This window comes from Pezoporus flaviventris, unplaced genomic scaffold (genome assembly GCF_033815535.1).
Source record: "Pezoporus flaviventris isolate CSIRO_AGI_PZ_B2104156 unplaced genomic scaffold, CSIRO_AGI_Pfla_v1 ptg000037l, whole genome shotgun sequence".
NCBI classification, from domain to species: Eukaryota; Metazoa; Chordata; class Aves; order Psittaciformes; family Psittacidae; genus Pezoporus; species Pezoporus flaviventris.
Window position 1 is genome coordinate 8,778,173 of NW_026892585.1, and position 24,682 is coordinate 8,802,854.

General features: G+C 42.8%; 1 protein-coding gene across 3 annotated transcripts in view; it reads left to right on the forward strand.

The window, feature by feature from the left end:
- Positions 1 to 7,489: 7,489 nt before the first annotated feature.
- EGFR (epidermal growth factor receptor) overlaps positions 7,490 to 24,682 on the forward strand; it is a 178,252-nt gene continuing 161,059 nt past the window's right edge. For 2 of the 3 annotated variants that reach the window (XM_061464620.1, XM_061464621.1), the window contains exon 1: positions 13,104 to 13,246. In XM_061464620.1, coding sequence (XP_061320604.1) covers positions 13,159 to 13,246 — 88 coding nt within the window. In that variant the 5' untranslated portion in view covers positions 13,104 to 13,158. Of the gene's footprint in view, positions 7,666 to 13,103; positions 13,247 to 24,682 lie in introns of those variants that run through there. The other variant, XM_061464623.1, reaches the window with a different exon arrangement.

The following is a 24,682-nucleotide window of genomic DNA, read 5'->3' on the forward strand; positions in this document are numbered from 1 at the left end:
GAGTCAGAACCATTGGAGACTTGTACTACCTCCGTGCACCTTTGCATGTCTTCTTTCCGTGTCTCTCTCAGGGGGATTTCGTTGCAGTCCCTCTAACTCAGGTGTGGGGCAGTGGTCCTACAGCACAAATCTCCCGCTATAGCCATCTCCAGTTTATCTACCCGTTGCTCCCATTAAGGCCAGCCAGTTTCCCTCCTGCAATACGTTTTTCTCTGCAGAATACTCTTGACTCCCTCCCTACTGTGTCTGATAACTGGCACAAGCCATCTGATCCCCAATCTACAGAGATCACTTGTAAGGGTATGGGGAGGATGCTGCTAATCTGTTGCAGGAAAGCCTGAGTTTGATTCCCCTTACCCTAATCCTAGGCAGTCTGTTCTGGGGGTTTTGTATTTTTCTACATTCCAGTCAAGGGGAGGAAAGAGGCAACGTTGTTCTCTGGAAAAGCTGACAGACCATCCCATGGGCACAGTCCAAAAGCAGTTTGTACACCAGCAGTTCTATTACTTACACACTTGATGATTGCACAAAGGTTACATGGTTTCAGATTTCCTAACCGTAACCCTTTCTGGGAATATGGAGCCAAATTTTTGTCCTTGGCAGATCTCTAAACCCTCGAAGTTGTAAATGGGATCAGCATTTGACCTGTTTCTTACTATTTTTCTTTGCAAGAAAGTAACTTGGGTATTAGGTTCATTTGAATTTTTTAATTTAAATATACATCTAAAGAGCAGAAGAATACAAAAGTAACTTCAGTAAAAAACTACTCTTTCTATGCTGTTGATAAACACTGGATATGTGCCCATAGATAACTTCAGACTCTCAATCAAAATTGGGTCCTAGAGCTTAGAATGTTACTCAAGCTTCCCTAATGAATGATGATTTGCTTACGTATTCCTTGGCAGCTAGCTAGCAAAGCTCCATTAAACAAAATGTATATTAATATTGTCCTGTCTAAGTAATGGTCTTTACAGTCCACTGTCATTATGCTGAATTAGCTCAGCAGAGATAACTTGAAGAAACGCATGTTCAATGAAGTGGAGTATAATGTGTGCGTCTTTGGGCAACATACGTATGGTAGGTACCTTAAAGGAGATTCTACCTTCAGTGACGTATCTTCAAATAAGAACAGGAAAGTTCTTGGATCTCTGGGGCTCCTATACTGCCATTTATTTTCCATCAGTGGTACATATCTATGGAGATCCTGGTACTACATGTGTGTAAATGAGTATCTGTGTGTGTCAAAGAGAATAAGGGGGAGTGTGAATCTCCAAAGTTTACCAGGTTTAGAAAGGGCAAATAACTGATGTGGTGGTTTTGAGTGACTGACCCTTGTGATCTATCACGTACCATCCTTCAGGACACGTATTTCCAGTTATTTCTGATCACCCTGTTTGGTAGGTTTCATGTTCTTTCATGCTTTGCCTAAAGGGAAAAGATTATTCAACTCTTAGGTCATCTTGTACAACTGCTTGTCTTTCTCAAGACTTTTCTTTTCCAGAAAGGTGCTTAACCAAAATTGTATCAGAGATTCCTAAAGGATGAGATACCATTGATAAGGTTACAGGCAAAGCCAGCACAACACAGCACTGTGTCACACCATAACAAGAAAAGGTAGATTTCTTCTACAGCTGCTCTATGTAGCATCTTTGTTGACATTTCCTAACAGATTAAATGGCAAAGGTTTTTGTCTGCCTTCCAGTGCTTGCATTTGTGCAAATATTTTTGTACCATTAGCTATGGTACAAGGTACCAAAGCTCCAACAAAGATAGTAATTCTGAAAAAAAGATGTCTATTTATATGTATGGTTTTGCCAAACACAGGTCTGAGATAACAAAGACCTTTTATCATCAAGCAAACATGATATCACCAAAACGTTAATTCCTGCTCTACCTTTTAACCTCACAACTGTATTGCTTTACCCTATGATAGCTTTAATGTTCAAACACTGAGAAGACTCTTGTGGCGATGCTTCAGGATGTCAGAGGTATTCACGGGTGGGTATCAGTCTCTGTTGATATGGTATCAAAGTGCAATACATAAACCTGTCTTCATGAGAATTTTCTTGTTGACTTTGGAGATTGGAGGCGCGAGGCACGTTGTGGTTGGGCATTCACAGTTTGGAGGCCCGTACTGGCAATCAAATTAGGTTTATTTCCTGCTGGTTGCTGCACGTTGGCTAAGATATCTGTCAAGGAATAAGCTGGCTCTGTGTGGACTGTGGGTCCTGGGAGCACTGCCTGTCTCCCTGCAAGAGCCCTGGACAGTTCCTGACACTGAGACCCAGCAAGACACGAGCATCCATGTGTTCTTCCTCCCACTCCCCCTTTCCTCCCATCTCCACACTGCAAATATAACCTGGATATGCAGGCTGGCTTGTCTTTGAACTAAAAAGCTGGTCTCTTAGGTGCTCTTTGCAACAAATCTGCTTTGCTGACCCAGAAACCAAGAAGTGTTTAGTTTATCAGCTATGGTTTTGCCTTTATCCTGCAGCTGGTTTCTAGTGCTGGGTGGTGATCTATCATCTTTGAATCATTCTTTCCTAACTGCTGTTACTGTCTGTGACTCCACCCATTGTATTGTAGTGCTTTCCCTTGGTGCAGGTGCACACCCTGGTTCCTCCATCACATATTCTTAGTCTTGGACCATGGAAAGTTTTGTGTGGAAGTTACTTCTAGGGGGCAAAATGGACAGACAGACAGAAGTAACTGTGAGCAGCAACAGATGTTGTCCTGATACCTGACCAGGGGCACATTCCTCAAGCTCTTTTCAGTGCTCTTAAAGCACTAATAGACCTTAATAGCCCAGACCAGCCTCACCTGGGCTCCTCTTCTGCCAATGGGCCTCGGGCCCTATTTAAACACTGCCCTTATGTTTAGCTCTTGCCTGAACTGTGTTGTGGTTCTTGCATGCACTCAGTTTTTGTCTCTGACCTCATCTCCTGGGTGGACCTCCTGCTCAAGGCTGGACCTTGGAACATGCCCTGGACCTCATCCATCAGCTTGCCCTGTAGGAAAGCTATTGTCCTGTTGCTGGAGCATGTTATCCCTACCCTGTTCATGCCCTGTGCCCTGTGGAATGGCACCCTAGGTGGTGAGGGCACTGCTTGCACTTGGGTCACCTTTGACTTCTGACTTATCCTCTCTCATGAAGCAACCCTGCTCTTCCTGTTCTCTGACAATCTCATACGTCTTGGCAGGAATACTCATTTGAAATTTCAGTAAGGAATTATCTTGTGTGTTGTTTGGTTATCTGATTTTAGTGTATCTTGTTAAAAAATATGCAAGTTGTGCTTACTATAAAGCAATAGTTAATATCTATTCTTCCCTTGTACAATAGGTATGAGGCTTTAAAATTGGAAGCAAACAATGATGAAGATGATGGTCCACCTAGATTGGGTGTGTTGCCAAAGTTAAGTGAGCAGATGAGGTCACTTGGCTTGTTCAGCTTAGATAAGAGAAGGCTGAGGGGTGACCTCATTGCAGTCTACAACTTCCTTAAGGGGGACAGTGGAGAGGGAGGTGCTGATCCCTTCTTTCTGGTGACCAAAGACAGGACACAAGGAAACAGGAAGTTCAGATTGGACATTAGGAAAAGGTTATTCAGTGAGAGGGTGGTTGGTCACTGGAGCAAGCTTCCCAGGGAAGTGGTCACAGCACCAAGCCTGTCAAGAGTTCAAGGAGCATCTGTATGATGCTCTTAGTCATATGGTTCAGTGTTTGGTGGTCCTGTGAGGAGCAGGGAATTGGACTTAATGATCTTTCTGGAGCTCTTCCAACTCAAGATATTCTACGCTTCTACGTTTTGCAAAGCCCAGGACACTTCCTACTGGCTATATGGAGGCAATGGTGTTATAGGAATAAGGCATTTCCATGAGGAAAATGAACAGTGTATGGAAGGCCACATTTGCTGATCTAACTCTAGTCATCATTTTAGAAAGAGTTGGGTATGAGGAAGTGATGCTGCTTCCTCAGCGTCACTTATCACAGTCCTGATGAGTTGGCAGGACATCTTGCATGCTCTTTTCCTAGCTTTGGTTGTCTGCAGGTGAGTTGGCTACGCTGCTGAACCCCTAACAGGGCCTCTGACCATGCAGGGCAGCCCAGTAGCACAAGAGAAGGTACACTGTTGCCTACTGATGAGGGAATTGGGAAAAGGGCATTTCAACACATGGGTTTACACACAGGGCCTCTGTAATCTTGCTAATATATCCAATTTCATGGACTGCAGGAGGAGTTGAGTACCCTGTGTGTGCTGTCTGTAGGCTTAAGCTAATAGTAGGCATCAGCAGCTAAAACAGACATGGGTCAATGAGCTGTGCTCTCCTCCCCTCTCCTCTGAATCCACAGCCACAGCTTGGAACATGTTGCAGTCAGACATTGTATAGGCAGCAAATTACTGAGCACCTTAGAGAGGAAAGAAAAGTACATGTGCCATCAAAGGTTAATTTGTAAAGCATAGTTGGCCCATTGGCCTACAGAAGAACTCCACAACTTCATTAATACAGGTTATTTTCGGAGTTGCTCTGCAAGGAATTTTCCTTGAACATTCAGTAGGCTTCAATGGTATAAAAATTGGGTTAGGTGTCCCCTGAGCAAGGACCATGTCATAAGAGGCAGCCTAAGCCTTAACCCAGATCTAGGTGATCCCCAACTCACTCAAGAGCTGTGGCGGTGGTGGAGTCTGGTTTCCTGTGGTTTTGTCTTGCAGTGGTGTTCTTTGCTGTCTGATTAGATGCAAACTCCAGTTGTTTCCCCAGGTCTAGAGAATGTGGGGCACTTCGCTCTCTGGACTCGGCCACAGTGTCCACGCTGTAGCCTTCTCGGTGGAAGAGTTTATGTTGGGTTTTTCCCCTCACTGTCTGCTTGCCTATTTGCCTAGCTGGAGGAACTTCAAATACCTGAGGCTGCCATGTCTTTGATACATTGGACTGGTTGGCCAGCAGGATCAAAGGTTACTGGAAGGAGACTGACTCAAGTTTATGCATACACATAAACATACACACACAGCATACAATTACATTAACCTCATTGCCTTGGGAAACTAATCTACAAGTAGCATGAGATGTAGTAGGATTAGATGAAAAATGGTAATTTTTATCACATAGCAGGATAGTCAGTTAAGTTTGGACAACTGATGGTAGTTCAGTGACATCTGAACATATATATATACATAGAGAGATAAAATTAATGCAGAACAAAAGGGGACGAAAGAAACCCACCTTGAAAATATACACAAGTTACTACCATATTTTTAAAGCGTGGGTGTGCTTTAATACGACATACACACACAGATGTATGTCCAGTGTGTATTATTTAAGGGATGGTACTTAAAGCAAGTAGAATGGTTTTTCTTCTCTTTGCAGAATTAGAGAACAGCATATTCAAGATTTGTGATGGAAGTCTGTTTTTAAACCTGCCTAGTGAAGTACTGTCCCGGCTATACTGAACAGCAAGTCAATCCACAATGTTTTCTTTCAAAATAGAGAGAATTCAATTTCAAATGTCCAAAACACAACCATCTAGCAATGGCCAAGTTGACTTGTCCAAAGCATCCCCTTATGGATGATTATAGGTTAAGTTTGGCTCTGCTCCTTGTTTCACATGGAACAAGATACTGCGGCTACTCCTCTAACCTATACACTGTCATAGTGGTCATGATGTGGTTACAGAATTTCCCAGTGCTCCAGAGCTGTTGCGTGGATGTCAGATTAGGGCAAGATGCTGTTCCCAATGCTCAGGATTTGGCTCATGCCAAGGCTATTTTTGGGTGAATTGGCTCTGCAGAGAATTCCTTCCCAGCATTCCATAGGCTTTCAATGCCCTAGGAATTAGGGTAGGTGTCAGCTGAAATCTGCAATCCTATCTGGTAAAACTGTAAATGACTGAGGTTAAGATACAGACAGCAGAAATCAGCTACTAAAATTCATCATGACTTGTACAGCACTCGGTAGGTAGTAAAATAATAATTAATAAAAGCAAGAATGACAGTGTTTAATTCTGAATTACATCTATGGAGCTATTTCCTTTCTTTGAAGTATCAGAAGTACTAAGTACTTGTGTCCTGCTGAGTTCACTGTAGACGTTTCTGAAGGCAGCTATAAATGTATTTACCTCTCCAAAACTGAGAAAGCCTCTGCTAAGTGCAAAATACTGTGCAAGAGTCTGTTTTGCATTCTATCAGTTAATGTTTTGACGTCTCTCTTCAGGTTTATGCTCTCACAGAGTTGGTAAGACATAGGCAAAGCATTTTTCCCAGCTCTTAACTATGTCATAAACTCCATAGGCTTATAAGCAGTAGTTATTCTCATGGCATTTTCTAATGCAGTAAGTAGAAAGATGCCTAACAGAGAAGAGAACTACCTTTCTTAAAGGTAAATTCAGTTCAATTAATTGCTAATAGAATAAGTTTGACTATACTGTGGAAGGAAAGTTTCAAAGGCTGTCTGCCACAGATTGCAATTGTTCTTGTATAAAAGCTGCTTTGAACTGTGTATGGCAACCTGACTCCCTGCTTGGGACTCCTGGAACTGAGCGATGATCCAACACTATTCCTCAGGGAACCTTTCTTGGCGTGCCCTGGACTGAGCCCTCTACAAACCCAGCCTTCACAGGGAAGTAGAGAAAGAAATAGCATAGGAGTTCTCCTACAACTTAACTGAACTTTATGTAGGAGGTGAAGAAGCCTCTGTGTGGAAGATGAAAAGGAGCATCCCCAGGGGTGAGCCTCTTTCCCTCCTCCCCCTTCTTCCTGTATCTGTACAGATAATTCTGTATCTGGTGTTGCAGCCTACACAGAAGTAGTGTGATTGGTTTTAGGATTCGTGTCTTCTTATGCGTATTGGCTCTGCTTCTTTGCCTTTTAGTGTTGCGTCTACAGGTCACCTTTTCAGGCTTTTTAGGGTTTTTATGCCAAGAGAAAAGGGCATTACTTCCCCTCCCTCTTCCTTCCTTTTGTTGTCAAAACTATTATTTATAAACATGGACTAAGTGAAATATAAAGAGTCCAGTGAATAGCAAAAGCACAACCTTGATAACATGCATCAGAATAAGTCAGGCTTTATAAAATGATGCCGGACAGCAAGATTTGATAGGGAATCGAGTAGTTCCCTTTCAAATGAGAGCATCATAAAAATGCCCACAGAGAAGAGCTTCAGGACCTTGGAGTACTGAACTCTGAGAAACTTCAAGGTTACAAGAAATTTAAGGAAGTATTGATGCTCTGGAGGTCAAAACTCCATAGCCAACCTGCAAAAGCTTGATTAGGGGAATTCTGTCTTCATATGCTACAGACCATCTTAAATGGAGATATAACTTGTACCCTCTGAGAGTCACTTATCTCAGTAGAATTTTGGATTGAATATGGAAGTTTTAGCCGTTTCTACCATTTGAATGAAGTTTTTTGAATACTCATACAACTGTCAAGTGCTTTTGCAGGGTTCAAATCCTGATGGGGAGAAGATAAACTCTCTTGGGTCTCATGGGCTCTGGTTTAGGCCCCAGTACAACTGGGCACGTCATTTGCCTGCTATCCTTCCTCAACCTGGACTTTCAGAAGAAGCCATGGTACGAAACAATCTCTGTCATCCTGGAGCTGTGCAGTTCAGGGCAAGACCACTCAACAGATGTGTTTGCCTCACCACAACCTGTTCAGCAAGACGCCAGGTAAGGACTGTATTTCATTGATGGGGTGAGCAGCGCTATTGGCAAGTCTTGCACAAGAGCCATAGGCGCTCTTTATTCTTAATTCATATGGCTTGGCTTGTGGGAAGCGAATTATTGGTCTGTGCTGGTATGCAATCACCTTTTAATCAAGTGTTATTTAAAAATTCAGGCCTGGTAATGAACTAAAATGATTCCCTGGGAGCACTTTTCAGGTAAGGGTCTCAAGTAGCATCCTTAAGATTTCACAAAACACTTGTGAGGTAAGACTTAAATGACTGCCTCTACAGATGGGTACTTTCTGCCCTGGGAAGGCAACAGGCCACTTTCATATAGCCTATTAGAACCCCATGGCACCCGTACACTTCAGCAAATGTGGCCCACAATGTTTTGCTTGCAGGGGTGGCTGCAAGCAGAGTGACTGGTGTTTAGTTGTCCACCTGTTTTGCCTGCTAGCCATATTCTTTAGACATTGGGCTCTTCTGCCTGGAGCACGCGATCGCTGTGGTCAGGGTGTACTCCAGGCTACTCCATGTTTGCGTAAGAGATGGGCTCTGCGAGGAGGCAGCCCGGCTTTTATTGGATTCCTTCTTCACATTCCTTTTCCCCTGGTCTCTAGGTAATAACTAGGAGGTTACAACCACCTAGGCAGTGAGTAGGTTAAGATGTAGAACTCCTAATTATAGTCACATTGGACTGAAAAATACTAGCTTTAATCCTTTGTGTGTGTGTGTCTTCATTTTCCAGCATCTATAAAACCTTATTGCTGAAGTATTAAAATACAGCAGATGTTGGTCTAGTGTTCCTACAGACTTAAACCCATGCTTCCGTAACTGTTCCTCCTGGAGTGAGAGACTGGGGAATGGTAAAGCTTTCTTGCATGTTTTACAAAAGCAGAAACCCTCAAGTGAGCCGTTTGAAGAGCGAGATGTATTCTCTGTTGAGATGTTTAGTAAGGAAAGCCTCTGTATGCAAAGGACCAGCCCGCTGCAGATGCCTGTGCTCTCCTGCAGTCATTCCATCTCTTGGAGTCTGTGGGCTTAGTATTCAATCTGATGTTGTTTGGAATGTTTGCTTGGATTTTGGCAAGCGTGTTTGCTAAATCCATCTCACCGGACTTCTTACGAATCGCTGCGTGTGGATTGTCTACTTATTTTCTTTGTACCATGTTCACCATATGGTTTCTTCTTACAGTGCATTAAGCAACTCAACTAGTTATCACATTTGTGCACAGGAATCTTTGAGCTTTATTTCTCCAGGTACAAATACTAATCCATTAATTAAATGCATTTAAAAAAACCCAAAACGAACCAGGAAATTATTTTGTGCCAAGAAGGTGCAAGTATCAAAACTGCTGGTGAATTCGATCACGACCTTATTTTTTTTCCTCAAAATCACAGACTCTTTATATTCCTGTAGAGAAAAAGTCAATAATATTTCCAGAGCATCTTTCATATTCCTAAGCACACTTAACTCTTGGAGGTCTTTCCCTCCTTATCTTTGCCTACATGCGACGTGATGTGTTCTCTTCATGCACTGTTCTCGTACGTACAGATTGAGTCATCCATTCAGGGAAGCAGAAGCCATGTTCCCGCGCTGAGTCACACTGACCAAATACACAGTACGAGGCATCAAGAAATGCAGAGGAGCCTTTGCTTGAAACAGCTTTTGGAAATGGAACGTTTCTCAACCATTGCAAACATTTGTTGAGCAATTCTGAAAAATCTGTAAAATTCATTACTATCTTGAGGCTAGGAAAAGGAGTAGTTCCAAGGATAGATGTACGAATGAAACCTGATTTCCTATAAATTTCTGTTTCATTAAATAAATATGTAGGAATCCTGTAAGAGTTAAATCTAGTCAATTATTCTGGCCTTTGGTATTTGAAGAGGAGGAGTTCAGTGGAAATCTTTTTCGCTGCACAACATTTCTGTCTCTTTGTGGGCAGTTTCAAGTATGTAACAAGACTGATTCTTCTCAGAAACCGGGTCAGAAGGACCTTTTATATTTGGTAACTGGGAGTCACCAAATGAGAAGCAGTGCCTGAAGGGTTAGTAGCAGCAGGGAGGAGATGCTGCTGGAGGAGAACCTTAGGAAGATCCCGTGATGTCTAACGTGTTGAAAGACAAAGCAATAAAGCAAGTTAGACAGTGATAAAGTTATTTGCCTGCATATGAAATAAACTTTACGTCTCCTATAAGTCTGCTTAGGATTGTATTACGTGATAAAGCAGCAGTTTTATTCAGGGTCAGATGCAATCCTGTAGCTTGCAGAGTAGCTTCCTGTTTGAATATACACAATGAGAAATTAGACTGATTTGTCTGGTTATGGAACAGCCAAAAGCATGCTGAGGTGCTTGAGTTCAGGCCTCGATTGTTGCTTGGGTGCATTTGGTGTTGTTTTGATTTTACAGAACTGCTACAAACAGCTTCTGAATAACTTCTGAACTTGAGGCTTGCTTATGAGGTAGGATAGGTCCAAAGTTGCATGGTACTGCTTCTGTTCACAAACAGCCCTGTTCACATGGGACTGAACTCAGATCTGGGCAAAGACCAGGCAGACTGAGGAGCAAAGTATCGTATACCTCTTCCTTCTGGGATGCAGTAACATTCAGCTTATGACTCTAACCAGAACACTGCAGATGAAAGTAATTTGACGAATGTTGTTCAGTCTGTGCTAACTGGCTTGGCAAGGAGGATTTGAAACAACCAGCATCAGACTGGAGAGGAACCCTGCATGAAGTCTGGAAGAAGGGCTCAGTTCACAGAGAGCAGGAGTATCATTAGAGCTATTTCTTTTCAAGAAGAACAGTTTAACTTCAGTGTGCAGGTGATACAGCAAGCAATACATGAAACAAGACTCAGTTGTGTACCACATGTGAGCTGCTGTAAGACTTGAAGCTGTGAGGTGTCTGTCAGACAGTGAAGGGGTTATTGCTTGGGTAAAGCTCTATCAGAGCTAGCTGCAGTGCCATGTACTCAGGATACAATATGCCTGTGAGATTTGTTTCTGATAAAACAATATTAATAACCTGATATCCTGTGGGAGGACTCGGCAAAAACTACGAAGCGTGGGCCCATCTGGAACGAACTATTTTCAGATTGCTTCTAAAATTGCACTTAAACTCAGGGAAATCGATATTCTCCATAAGTGGTTTTCCTTTTGTTTCCTTTCTCCTCCCAGGACTTTTCATTTCTGCTTTTCCAAACACAGCAATTTAAAACTACATGGAAGAAATGTGGCCACTCGCCGCTGCAGAGTGTGGAACAAGGCACACTTCTGGAACCTGGCCACCAGCCACACCGCATTTAGTCTAGTAAGGCTCCTGCTAATTGCATAAGGGCTTTAAAGGAGATAGCAGCTATGATAGATAAGTAAATAAAAATCCCATCTCTCTAGAAAGTGGGACAGTTTTCCCTTTTTCCCTGCTGTGGCTATAGACCCTTTCCTCTGACACTAGGGAATAGCTCACAGCATTGCTCACGCGGCAGCATCCTGGCAGCTGCCAGTTATCCCAAATGGCTCAGCATGCCCGGGAACATCAATGCTAGCCAGCATGGTGTGAAGAGGGCTCCCTGGCTGCCTATGCAGACCTGCACAGCTATTCCAGTGTGTGCTCTGTGAATACCAGCAGTACCACCCAGACTCAGTTGGTAGCCTAAGGTTACCAGTACATTTCTGTGCATGGGAGCGTCTGCATTTTATGTATCGCTATGGCTCTGGGTGTGTATGTATTTGTTTGTGTGCTTGCCCCGTAATGATCCCATCTTGCATTTATATTTTAAGATAGTTTATAAAGTGAGGGTAGATATCATTATCTAAAGGAAAATGAAGTGCAGGGTCAGAGGTTGTGCCCTTTGCTGAAGAATACAGAGCAAGTCATTGGCAGAGGTATGACCAGGACACCAGGTTTCTGACACAAAGGCTGCAGTCTCCACTAAGCCATGTTACATTTTCTTTCCTTGTCTGTGTAGGAAGCGTTATGAATTGCAGATTATCAACATGCTCTCATGCTGTTGTACTTCAGAAAGCCCTGTGGCGATAGAGAGAGGAAATTGTATTTCTTTACCTAAGGACCTTTGCCACTACTGCTACTACTGACAGCAAGACTTTAAGCTCAGCAATAATTTACATTAACTAAAGCCTGAACAGCAAATACCAGCTAACAAGAGCCCTCACGTGCATCCTTTAGCAAATGTTTGGCAGAGTGACTGGCCAAGTCCAACTGCATTCATTTCCAGTGACCAAAGCAGGTGGTCATGGACCCAATTATGACCTGGAATGCTAAATCAGAGTCCTGTGGATGACCCGATTTGACCATTAGTCCAGCCCTTTGCTTTGCTGTGGGTTTGTTTAGAATGAGCTCTATTTCTTGACATGATTAGCTTTGGTTAGCGTGGCAGAGCTTCCTGATGAGCAGGTTGTTGGCCATTCTCAGCTTTGGGTTTTTTCCTTCAGAATAGGTTTTTTTCTCCCAAATTTTTCAGTAGGACAAAAAATGTAGAAAGAATCACTTCTGGGAGTGACACATTTTGTCCATAAAATGTTTTCTGTAGGACCAATATTAAAAGACATGTAGAAATAAAAATCATTCTTAACCAATAATGAAGTGTTTCAAGTTCAAAATGCCTGAACAGACTGGAAAGGTTATTTTTGATTTTCTCTTTTTCTTGGACAAAACAATTTATGGAAGAACTGAAACTGTGCATTATCAGTGCAGCCTGTACTAAGCTTCTTGCAGAACGCTAACATTTGCATGACAATTGTGCCAACCTCCAAACTCGAGGAACAAACAAAATAGATCACTTTGCAAGAGACAAACGCTTTGCTTTGGTCTTTTTTTAGACTGCAAATCCCTTAGGGCAGGGATGGTCTTTATTTTATATCATCTATGGGACCAATCCACTGCTGAAACTTAAGAAGTAATGGTTTGATTCACATCATAAAAATCAGCTTGTGCCCTCCTGTTGACACCTCTGCATAGGGCAGGAACTGAGCAGATATTCAGACTGGACGTTGTTTCATTTCGAGTGGAGTTAGTGAGATAATATGGTGTAGACTGCAGAATTTGCTCATTAAAATAACTTGGGTGTTTCTAGTTGTTTCTCAGCTCTTGTGATCACATTCTCGCATCTCATTGTAGATTGTGAACTGCAAGCCATATATGAAATTAAAGTAGTCAAAGAACCTTAGTGTATTTTTGTGATGTATTACATGAGTTAATTTCAACACTTATTACGTTTAGGCTGCATAGTCATTGAACCCAATTCTGTTCCAGCAAAAGTAACTAAGAGTTTGGTGGGGTTTTTCCCCATCTTTCTTTCTTTCAAGCTTGAAACAGACTCCGTTCCTTCTCATTACAACTCTGCCCACGCCTCAGATCAGTTACAAACATAATTCATGAGGCTATCATCTGATGAGTTTGATCTCTTCTTTTGTAGTGGTACCAGCAGACAGGATGGACCACTGGGCATACCCAGCAGTGCAGAGCAGAAAATGAGCTTTCTGTCTTGCTACACGCTCTGCTCTTCTGCAGCAAAGCAAGTCTTCAGAGATAAAATGCTGTCACCTTTCTACCTCTGTGGTAAGTTATTCTGAGGAATCTGCTGCCTGGGATAAAGAAAGGCCAGGCAGCAAGTGTTAATGGTTCTGAGTATCCTTGTCTTCTGTGACACACTGCTATGATCTGTGGAAACCATATGTGTGCCTATGGAGGCTGGTCTCTTTAGTGCTCTTCAAGATTGCAATGCCTCTGCACGTGGATGTACTTACGGATAGGTTTGATAAGCTCTGAGAGGAGCACATTCCTTAAATAACTTGTCAGCATCTTGTTACTGTGATTTGTTGGAAAATGAGATTAAGAGCTTGTTCTACAGTTGTGTAAATCAGCAGGGCTTTGTTAACCTGGGCAAGCTTGAAGGTAGACTGAAGTGCTGCCACTGCTTTCCTTATTTTGCTCTTTTGTTATGCAGTGTTTTCCTAATACCATGCATGCATTGTACAAAGCAGAGTTTTACATATTCAGGATTGCTAAGGTAGTGCTCCACATCAAGCACCAGATTCCAAAGCTTTTACTCATAGTAGGTTAAGTCCCTCCTCCATGAGTAATGCCTTGAGATCAGGGAAGCTCCTAGTGAAATGAAGTGTTACTTAACACGGGGTCAAGCTTTAGAGACTTTCCCCATAACATTAGGCACAAATATTGTCTCTTCCCCTCCTGTTCCTCTGGGCCAGTCCAATCCCACGTATACAGATCCTGGGTAGGTTTGTGTCATGTGGGAGTGATTTACACAGCCAACAGCCAGAGGCATGTGGGTGGCAGCCTGGTATCAGAGCCAAATCAGGGGAACTCAACCCAAATTCTCACCCACCTCTAATAGATATCCCAGGGATCTGGCAGTCCCTAGACCCCTGTCACTCAACAGGCATTTTCTATAGCTGGACAGAGTGTGTCTCACACTCCATGAGCTCAGGGAGAGAGCAGCTCCTGAGCTGACCCTGGGAAAGATCCTTCTCTGCTGTTCAAACCTAGCTCTGGTCGTGGCAGATGAGGGCTGCTCCCTCCCCAGAGGAAGAGCTGTTCTGTATATATAAACACCTGAAAAGCTGGGGATCAGTGCCTAAGGACTTCCACTTTTGCTTGCCAGTATTAATTCAGAAAGCAGTTGTACTGTGTCAAACTAAAATCAGTGCTTCCACGACACCTTTCTTTCCCTATCTCATCCAATCCCAATGGCTGCTGTGGTGTTAGATGTTCCCTGAGACCATGATTGCATTTGTGTCACTGTATTTAACAGCCCTCAGTGAATTTGAGCTCTTTATGTCTTCCTGACATATATCATGAGATCCTCCATCAATGAGCTCCACAGCAAAGCTAGGCACCGAGGAGAAAAGCAAAAATAAAGTGGTAAAATAACACTGCTGTCAAGTATGGGCTATGGGACCTGCAGGAGATGGCTGGCGACCTCTGCTCTTCTGGGCAAGTGTCAGCAGCACAAGTTTCCCAATGTCCTGGCCCTGTCCCCAACAAAACTGGTGCCTGGAGCAATGCTGGTGCTATTTGGGTGGGAGGTAGTTATGTGTATTAGACCCAGATTTATGAAGACATTGCAGTGTTTAATTCTTAACCTTAAAGAAAAGGTCTGTGCTGTGTTGAATATGAAGTCTGATCTGCCAGCTTTGAGTAGAGGCATATTGGTGAAACATTGGAAGAGAGCTTGCAGGACTTGTTCTACTTGTTCTGTGAATAAGGCAAGGCTTTCTATTTCCCAGACTGTCGTTCTGACAAATTCTACAAGCACTAAAGTAAACAAATGCCTTTCCTAGATAAATGCTGCTATTAAAAAAGCTCAGGCTGGATTTTAGTTTTAAAATGGAAAGAAAGCAAATACATCATTCCACACCGGTTACCAGCAGTGGTGAATTATTTGTCTGCTTTGGACCTGCCTATGGGCACACACGCAACCACTGTGCAGCAGAATCTGAGTTCATTGCCCTCCTTCACACTGAGCTCTGAGTAAGTGTAAGTGGGCTGCACATGATGGGTGAAAGGGGAAGGCTGAAGCAGCTAAACCAGCTGAAACCGTGGGGTTTGCTGCTCAAAGGCTCTGTTTCCCCCGCCCCATGCATGCAAACAGTGGCCTCCCCCAAGCTTTTACCCTGGTACTAATCCCTTCTAGAAAATGAAGTGTCAGATGTTCGTATTAATGTAGTGGTTAACTAGCCTGTGGTAACAGCTCTTTACTGGACTGGATAGATTGATACAGCTCCCATCACCACACCAGTAATTAAGCATAAACGGAGCAGTAATGCCAATGCTGTATCTCGTCGGCTTTGCCACCTTTCTAATTCAGGGATGAAGCTTTGCTTAAGAAACGGGAGTGCAGCTCTTCCCTCAAACAGCAAACACCCTCTTGGATATACCAAACCAAAATCATGGTGAAAGGTCAAGATTTTAATAATATTTAGCATTCCTAAAGCCTGCTCTGGCTGTAAAGCACCAAGTTGTTATTGAGTTGTTATTCTTGCAACTTTAGCTATTTGTGCTCCTGGTTATCCCCATTTTACAGAGGGAAGGCTGGGCTCAGATAGGCTCACGGCTTATGAAGCTCTAACTCCTACTTCAGCATCTAATTTTTCAGGCCACGCAGAGGAATTTACTTCCTTTGGGAAAGATTTTTTAGCTTTTTGCACTCATCAGCTGCACAGGTCTCGCAGAAAGGCAGTGATGTGCTCCCGTTGTGGTTTTGAGACTTTTTCATTGCAGTTCTTGTTTTAGCCTTGCTGCCTTCTCTATACTTGGATAAGCCTGGCATCCACGTATGGTCAATCTTCTTGTTCTGCATGAGCACTGCACATGAAACATGACCTTCTTGGTTTCCTTTCCCAAGGGAAGTCCATGTGAGGCAGCAGCCAACTCTGCAGGGAAGCCCTCTGACTTCTGTGTGGGCTTTTTCAAGTAGGTCTGGCTTCTGTTGCGCTTTATGTTAGCTTCGGGGGTGAGATGCAGAGATAAAAACAAAGGTCAGGATCAGATCTGTGAATGAGAAACATCAGGATCGTGGGGCGCATATGCCTCTCCCATTTTCCATAACAACTTTGGTAACCTTGGACCACACTGATGTCCTGATATAGTCTCTTTAAACTTAAAGCCGAGAGAGAGCATTCAGTGTGCTCCAGTTCAAATAAGGTGATGGAGCTGTGATCTCTACACCTGTCATTATTCCTGAGGCACTAGCAAAGACATCAAGGACACATTTCAACTGTTCCAAGTCAGGCAATCGCAGCTTCTTGCCAACTCCTGATTTTTTAGCCTGGAAGCAAGATTCATGCAGTCACTCCGCCTATAACTCCCTGTCCCTATTAATTAATTTTAACCATATTCCATGGAAAAGCAAGGACATTGTGAAACCTGGTGGTAGGCAGAGATGAGAGGCTGCAGCCTCAGCAGCTCTGTCGCCATCAGCCCACATGGCCAATTAACATGTATACATCTCCATACTGGCTGCCTCTGATCCTGCTGGCGTTGGAGGGCACAAGAAGGTATTGCAGATGACAGGCAGCAAAGGGAGAGCACAAAATCATTTGAAGAGAAACAGTCTCCTGTAGTTCCACTGCTGAGAGGCCCAGCCATTTGTTTTCATTCTGCTGCAACCATATAGAAAACAGGCAAGATTTTAAGGCACTCATCCATTTGCAGACTTGTCTGCAATTCCCACAAGACCCTTGCCTCAAATGAATAGATTGAACAAGGCATATAATGAAAAAGCACTCAGTCACCCAAATAAACCAGAAAAGCCAAGTATCAGTTTGCATTAGCTAGTGCTCGCTGGGTGAACGAAGGCTAGGCAATGTAGCATGAATACACAAAGGAAGAACATTACTGAAGTTTAAACCGATAAAACCTTGAGGAAGCTTGAGTCACTGGTGATAAATTTCTGTCTTCAGAGAAAATTAGTTTTAAAGAAAAAGGAGCTGGTTTAAAATACATGTAAAGTATCAAGTTGCATGTATTTATGCCGAAGTCACTTTCCCACTCCCACAGACTGGGAATAGAAACTGTGGTCCTCAGTTGCCTCTTTGAAAACTGCAGCATCAGTTCTTTTACAATCAAATAAGCAGTGAGGTCAGGAAGGAAGCAGGTCTGGAGAAGTTTATGCTCTTGTGCTGGGTCTCATTTTTTTAAATGAGTTGGGTTTCTAGTTCTGCAGAAGTGGCTGGGAAAGGAAGTAATGCATAAAATCAAATGATGAGGAGCTTGTACTTTGGGGAGCTGCTTTTGAAGATGGGGTGATGGAGAATGTGAAGTAGCCTACCTAATCTGACCCATTTTAGAAGAAAAAAAAAATGACAAGACACACTTTATTCTCATATATCCCTCTCATTATATCCCTGAGCTATTTTATGGTATACTTTCTATTACACCAGGATATTGTGTTCTTACCAGTAGTGAAGGCTATCACATGCTGATAGCTGGGGGGTCTGATGGAGGTGGGAGTGTGCGTATGGAATTGGTTAGAGGTTCTCATCCTCTCAGTGGCAAGTCACATGGGGATTTTAAGGTCTGAACCTGAGTTTGGAGAAGAGGAAGCTGTGGAGACAGCTATATCTTAATTACCTCTGGAAGGTTTACTGAAATGCTTGGAGAATTGCTCATCCATCTGCACAGAAAGGGAGTACTGCCATCAAAGCTTCTGGGAGATCAAGAAGCAAATACCAGGGACTAGAGATAAAACAGATATCTTGAGGTGTGCTGGGGATCATGTTATGCATAGGAAGGAAGAAAAAGCTCAAGAGCATTTAGGTGACCCCTCTCAACCCCTTTTTGTAGCTGTGTTTTGACAGCACATAAAATGTGATGCCAGCCCTTGATTATTTAGTTTGTGGATGAAGTAACTTTCCCTTGATCCAGTAGGAGCACCCGATTCTGTTCCTTGCAGGTCTTATGTATGTTTTGTACTATCCATGGTTTTACTTCATCTAGGTTATCTTGCAGTATCACTGGGAAGTGCTTGGCATTCTCGTCCCACTGCCACTTTCATATCAAGTGGTTTTCTGGGTAACCCGTTAAAGACTGGGTTTGTTTATGTTCTGGGTTTGGGGTCAGCGCAGTCTGGAAACCTCAAAAACTGAAGCTGGGATCCAGGTCCCATCTTGCCTTCCAAAGATTAAAACTTCCTAGGAATTCAAACATTTTATTGTTGTTTCTTTCTTCTAGGAACAGCAGATTGCGGTCAGGGGTATTGGCAAAGAGAAAGGGAAATAAGGAAGAGTGTAAACAAAATCCATCTGTGAAAGCATGTTGGTATGGATCGTGAGTATGGTTTTGAAGGTGATCCTCTTTGTGCCATGGTCCTGGGGTACATAACCTGTGTTTCTTCCAGATGGAGCTAAACTGATAGGTGTGTTCCAGGGCCATACATACCACACCTTAACCAGTAATGGACATTCAGTCCATAGGATCACAAGGGAGGCAGTCTGAATTAAAATGCCTAGAGACACAGGCAGTGAGGATGTCAGGGCCTCTGTACTGGCTGCTTTGCTTTACAGATCCAGTCCTCCATTATGACATTACTTGCCCAACTCTCGGAGTTCAATATGGTACATTGCTACATCAGCCAAAGTGCCATAGGGCCTTCCTCAGGAGCATTTACATTGGCTCCTCCTCATTAGAAAATCAAGATGCCATTGCTGGGAAGTGAGGCACTGCATGACCTCTCTGGTCTCCAGAACCTGTTCTTCTGCTCAGTCATATTTGATCGGTGTCCAACATGCTGAAGAAAACATCTACTTGAGAAGAATTTTGGAAGTTAGAGATACGATAAAGGGAAAAAGGCTTTCTGGCCATGCCCTGTGGGATTTGTTTAAGCACATTTGCAGTATCTCTGGGGTATAGGTTAGATTAATCGTATTGAATTGCCCAGCTTTTGCCACATACTTCTTTTAGCTATGCAGTGCTGAATAAAATGTGATAGTTTTTTTAAGCATTATGACTTATTTTGCTTTAAATAAAAACAACCATCTACTCTGTGGTTAAAATGCTTTGGGGACACAACCTCAAAGTACGTGACAGAAAATTCCTTTTCCCATTTTTGTTAATGACAACTTTGCTATCGCCCAAGTTTTCATGTGGCAAGTGCAGGTTAATGATTTCAATGGCATATCTCTGGAGTCATAGAGAAGCAACAAGTAATAAGGTGTTTATAATTATTAGGGTTATACTTTGAGACTTTATTGTCTTAAAGGGCTGGGAGAAAAGAACTGATGATTGTCTTGCCTTTTTTTTTCTTTGCTAGAAAGGAAAATCTGCCTACTGAGATACTCTGGTTATTGAACGTGCACATGCTGATGTGAGTTAGAAACAGAACTGCTTACTTCAAGATATTGGGAAACAGGTATGATCATGTCCATATTGGTCACTTATTCAGGCGGTGTTCCCTGCACATGTGCTAGATCATCCATGCTATTCATTATACCAACAGTCTGAGGCAAGGCTGGCTAGTATTCTCCCAAACATGGTTTGAGAGGTAGCAGAGGCCAAGGATTGCTTGTGATAGGTAGTTTGGATATAACCACACCAATCTGGAGGCTGACTTAGAGTTCATCATGTTGATGGACACAGGCTATTCTGTGGCAATTCATTTACATGCTGAGGAATGGTCCTGAAAGTGTTGAATTTGCTTATATAGACACCTTCTGTGTGTCTTTGTTTTAATTTGAGTATCACATAGGAATTCATGTGGAAAAGTGAGTTAAGGCAGAGTTATCTCCATAATGCAAAATAAGGAGTGGATATAAGGGAAGGCTGACTACTTTTACGTTTGATAGTCCAAATAAGGACTGGTAGCTGCAGTTGTTTAGGAGAATTGTGGTGTTGCAATCTCTTATCATTTCTATCTGTGTCCGCTTTGGATGCAAGCAGCAGGAGATGGCTGAATCTGAAGAAACCCCCTTAGCCGCACCCTTGATGCAACGCACATTCTTTGTGCATTGACTCAGGGCTATCAGCTTTCCTCACTCTCTCTTTGCCATAGATTTCACAGCTCTACAGACACCTAAGGAGACAGTATCTTGGACCACTACTTGCTGTATTTGCACATGGTACTCAACCCCAGGTGGGAGCTGTGGTAGACCAAAGGACTTTACTTAGGAAAGGATGGGGCAGAATGAGCACAACAAGCCCTAGCCAACCATCATACCTGAGGTTGGCTTCATGGCGCTTTCCCTAAGCCAAAGTTCAGGACACAGGCTTGTGCTTTGCTGTCCCTCTGTGTCACTGTAGACATATATGGGCTATGACAGCCTATGCAGTGGGTCAGTTAGGTGAGCAAAGGTATAAAGCTCCTTCACTTGGGCAGTGAGAGTAATGCAATTAGTTATCAGTGTTTGTGTTCATAATCAGGCACCTACCATTACTAGTCACCCGTCTTGAATATTTATACTGTCTGATCTGGTGATGTTAGCTCTGCTACTACTGATACCTGATTTATTGACAGCATGTTCAACTTATATTTGCTGCAGTCATATAGATGTATGATTTCTGGCTGAGCAAAAGGGTATATGTAATATCAGTGCAAGGCACCCTAGCAAAGCACAGAAATAAGGCAGAAGCTTGTTTCTATGTAGGAAACTACTGCAGTGTTTAGCAACAAAGATTTTGACTATAACTTAACTCATTCCATCACAGTATCAGTTCTTATGTCTTTAACCATATGAACTGTAAAACTTACTTAGGTAAGAACACAGAAGAACAAGCCTAGCTTTAGCGTTTGTTAAAGACAAGCCACAGTAGTACCTACATGATGATACAACACCAAAGCAATGAATGCTTTTAAGCAGGAAATGCATTCTACCCTTTGAAATTAACTATTAGACAGCATATTCCCCAACAGTTGAGTAGGAATTTTGCAAGAGGGGAAATAATAACTATAGGGGAATTAAAACTGCATACTTTTGTCAATATAGTATAGTTATTCCCATGACACCCTAATAACTCTGTTCAGTTTGTTATGAATTGTAATTTTAGAGAAGAGATTCAGAGCAGTCAGAGAAGAGATTCAGAGCAGCCCTGTGGAGAAGGACTTGGGGGTGTTGGGTGATGAGAAAATGAACATGAGTCGGCTTCAGTGTGCGCTTGCAGCCCAGAAAGCCAACCGTATCCTGGGCTGCATCAAAAGGAGTGTGACCAGCAGGTCAAAGGAGGTGATCCTGCCCCTCTACTCTGCTCTTGTGAGACCTCACCTGGAGTATTGTGTGCAGTTCTGGTGTCCTCAACATAAAAAGGACATGGAACTGTTGGAACAAGTCCAGAGGAGGCCACGAGGATGATCAGGGGACTGGAGCACCTCCCGTATGAAGACAGGCTGAGAAAGTTGGGGCTGTTCAGCCTGGAGAAGAGAAGGCTGCGTGGAGACCTCAGAGCAGCCTTCCAGTATCTGAAGGGGGCCTATAGGGATGCTGGGGAAGGACTCTTCATTAGGGACTATAGTGACAGGACAAGGGGTAACGGGTTAAAACTTGAACAGGGGAAGTTCAGGTCAGATATAAGGAGGAAATTCTTTAGGGTGGTGAGGCACTGGAATGGGTTGCCCAGGGAAGTTGTGAATGCTTCATCCCTGACAGTGTTCAAGGCCAGGTTGGACAAAGCCTTGGGTGGCATGGTTTAGTGTGAGGTGTCCCTGTCCATGGCAGGGGGTTTGGAACTAGATGATCTTAAGGTCCTTTCCAACCCTAACTATTCTATGATTCTATGATTTTATCTTCAACACTGAAAGAATTTGCTATACCCCCTTTTTTTTTTTTTTTTTATTTCTTGCAATTATTTTAGATGTTAAACAAAATACAACAGCAATTTATCTTCTGCTTTATACTGGACAAAAATTGGGGGTCTTTCCAAAGAGAAGCCATAATTGAAAGGGTAGCTTGCACTTTATCCCATGCAATGGGTGGCAGTAAGATCTTTCGGTACAAAACCCCACTACAGCCACGCAGGTTGTATTTATGTGTTCGTTGCCTACCTTCATTAGCAAATAAACTGGTGCTGCAAATCTCCCTGTCAGAGTATAAAACATTTTAAAAGTCTCTTTCTGAGTTAAGCAAAGCTTTCCTGGAAAACACGACATTGAACTTGGTGACCGAGATGATAGATAAAACCTGGACATGAAAACAGATAAAGAACATGTAGGAACACTCCTGAGAGAATGCTGTGGTCATGTGCTGAAATATTGACTCTGCAATTTACTGTAATTAGGGTTTGATTCCAGTACCCATGTGTGCGGTGGTCTTGTCCTTTCTAAACGCTGTTATACAAACAAAAAGACAGTGGTAAGAGAAGGGAGAGAGAACCTGCGTAAAACTACATACATCAGGGACTCTCTCTAGAAACAGCATGATCCACGGAGGTTTAAGTACAATGTTTAGAATAAGCAGCTCTTGAGTGATAACCCTTGCTCTGACACTAACACTCTGCCAAAGGCAAATTATTTTACATCTGAAAGTGGAAATGATAGCTACTAACCTGCTTTACAGGAGATTTGTGAAGATAAATTAGTTAATGTTTGTGCAATGTTTTCAACATGCAAAGTGCTATAAAGCTCTACAAATTATTACCTTGGCCCTTGCTTTAAAACCTCAGCGAGGAGTCATAGAATACAAACTACAATGCAAACTACAATGTCCACAATTTCAAACACCATGCAAATGAAATCTGAGCAAGCTGGATTTTAAACCCCCGCTAATTCAGTTCTACTTCATTTCTTCTCTTCCAGTAAAAAGCCTGCCCTTTAAAATCACTTTTGCAACATGCAGAGAAGAGCTGCATTGCCATCAAGGAACAGTTGCTGATGAATTTTTCTGGAGGGGCAAATGCTGCCCCACTTCATGGTAGATAATGAAAACCAATGCATTTTTTTGTTTCATTCAAAGAGAGGACCCAGCAGCAGGGATTTCTTTACTCTTGGAAGGATTTTGAGACTCTGTTCTGATTTAAAGGAAAGTGGAAGAGAGAAGTGAATTTATCTTGCTCTTTCTACTGCTAGGGAAATCAATTATTCATCCTCTTATAGTTACTCCTCTCTACATGTGGCAAATTTCTGAGCTCGGTCATGCCGCACCACAAGTGGTGGTGAGCAATTGCAGGTCAGCTCTGCAATCCAGCACTGTATTCATAGGAAGGAACTAACAGCTTACATGGACTTTACTTCATAAGGCCAGCATGTTTATGCTTAATATATTGAAGACTGGAGCTATAAACATACTATAAAGCACGTGAGTCAAAAAGAAGCTGAGGCAAGATGCTGAATTTAGGGTGATATTCTCACGATGAAATATCAGCTTAAAAAGCGGTGGTGAAAAGGTTGGCCTTTGTCCCATGACCTTTGATCCATGCACACATGCAGCTGGTAATAAAGGTTTTGCAATATGAATATTGCGTGCCCTTGGCAAAATTCGTGTAGCTACATTAGCTTCAAAGGAGTTACACCAAAGGCAATCACTGGGTATGTGACCAGTTGTTCAGGGGAGATGTCATGTTTGAATTCAAGCTGTTTGAGAAATTGTCCAGTTGTGTAAAGAAGCGTGAAAGCCCTGCCTGTGTTCATAAGCATCTCAAACCTCAGCCGTAGAGTCTCCTTATGTATCTCATGACCTGGGCAGGACCTGGCCACAAAAATAACATGTTTGTGCTCACTAAAGTGGGAGGATGGAATTCACCACAGCCCCTTCAGCTGCACCACACTGAACTGCCAGCAGCAGGTGACGGTCTCCTGTTGTGGCTATCTGCAGTGTGGGAAAGAAAATGTAAAGGGGAATTTGCCTAGTCTTCCTTTGTCAGGAATGAAGGAGAAGTTTAGTTAGGATCAAATGCTTGGGTTTAAGTGCATTCGTGTAAGGGCAATGTGTGATGGGAGGTGAAGCGGGTCTGAAATGTTCCTGTGCACAAAGCAGGTAGAGTCACAACTGCACAAAAACTTCTGCAAAGCAAGTATTTGTTCTTTAGCATGTTAGGACAAGACTTGGGCAAGTTTCTGCACTGAGTTCATATGCGAAGGATGTTTTCTTCTTCTTACCTATGTTTTGTCTGGTTTTCAGTTGTCATTTTGAATCCTTTCTTTTTTGAGATTTAAAAAATTCCATTGCCTTCCACAGTGGTAGCTTGATGCTCTCAGCATGTCTGTCTAGAGGTACATAGCTTTATTTAGTATTGATCTACAGGGCTGATTTGAGGTTCATTTCTTGGTTGTGTTAATTGTGCTTCCCTGGCAGTGTTCAAGACCAGGTTGGACGGGGCTTGGAACAATGTGGTCTAATGGAAGGTGTCCCTGTCTGTGGCAGGCGGTTGGAACCAGATAAGCTTTAAAGTCCCTTCCAACCAAAACCATTGTGTGGTTCTATGGTTCTTTTCTATAGTGCAAGCTGCAGTCATTAGTGTGCTCTGAGGATGATTTGCAAATCTTCCATCCCTAGAAGGTGATCCTTTTTTCCTGGCCCTCTTGTTTTTAAAGATCCTCCTATTTGTCTAAAT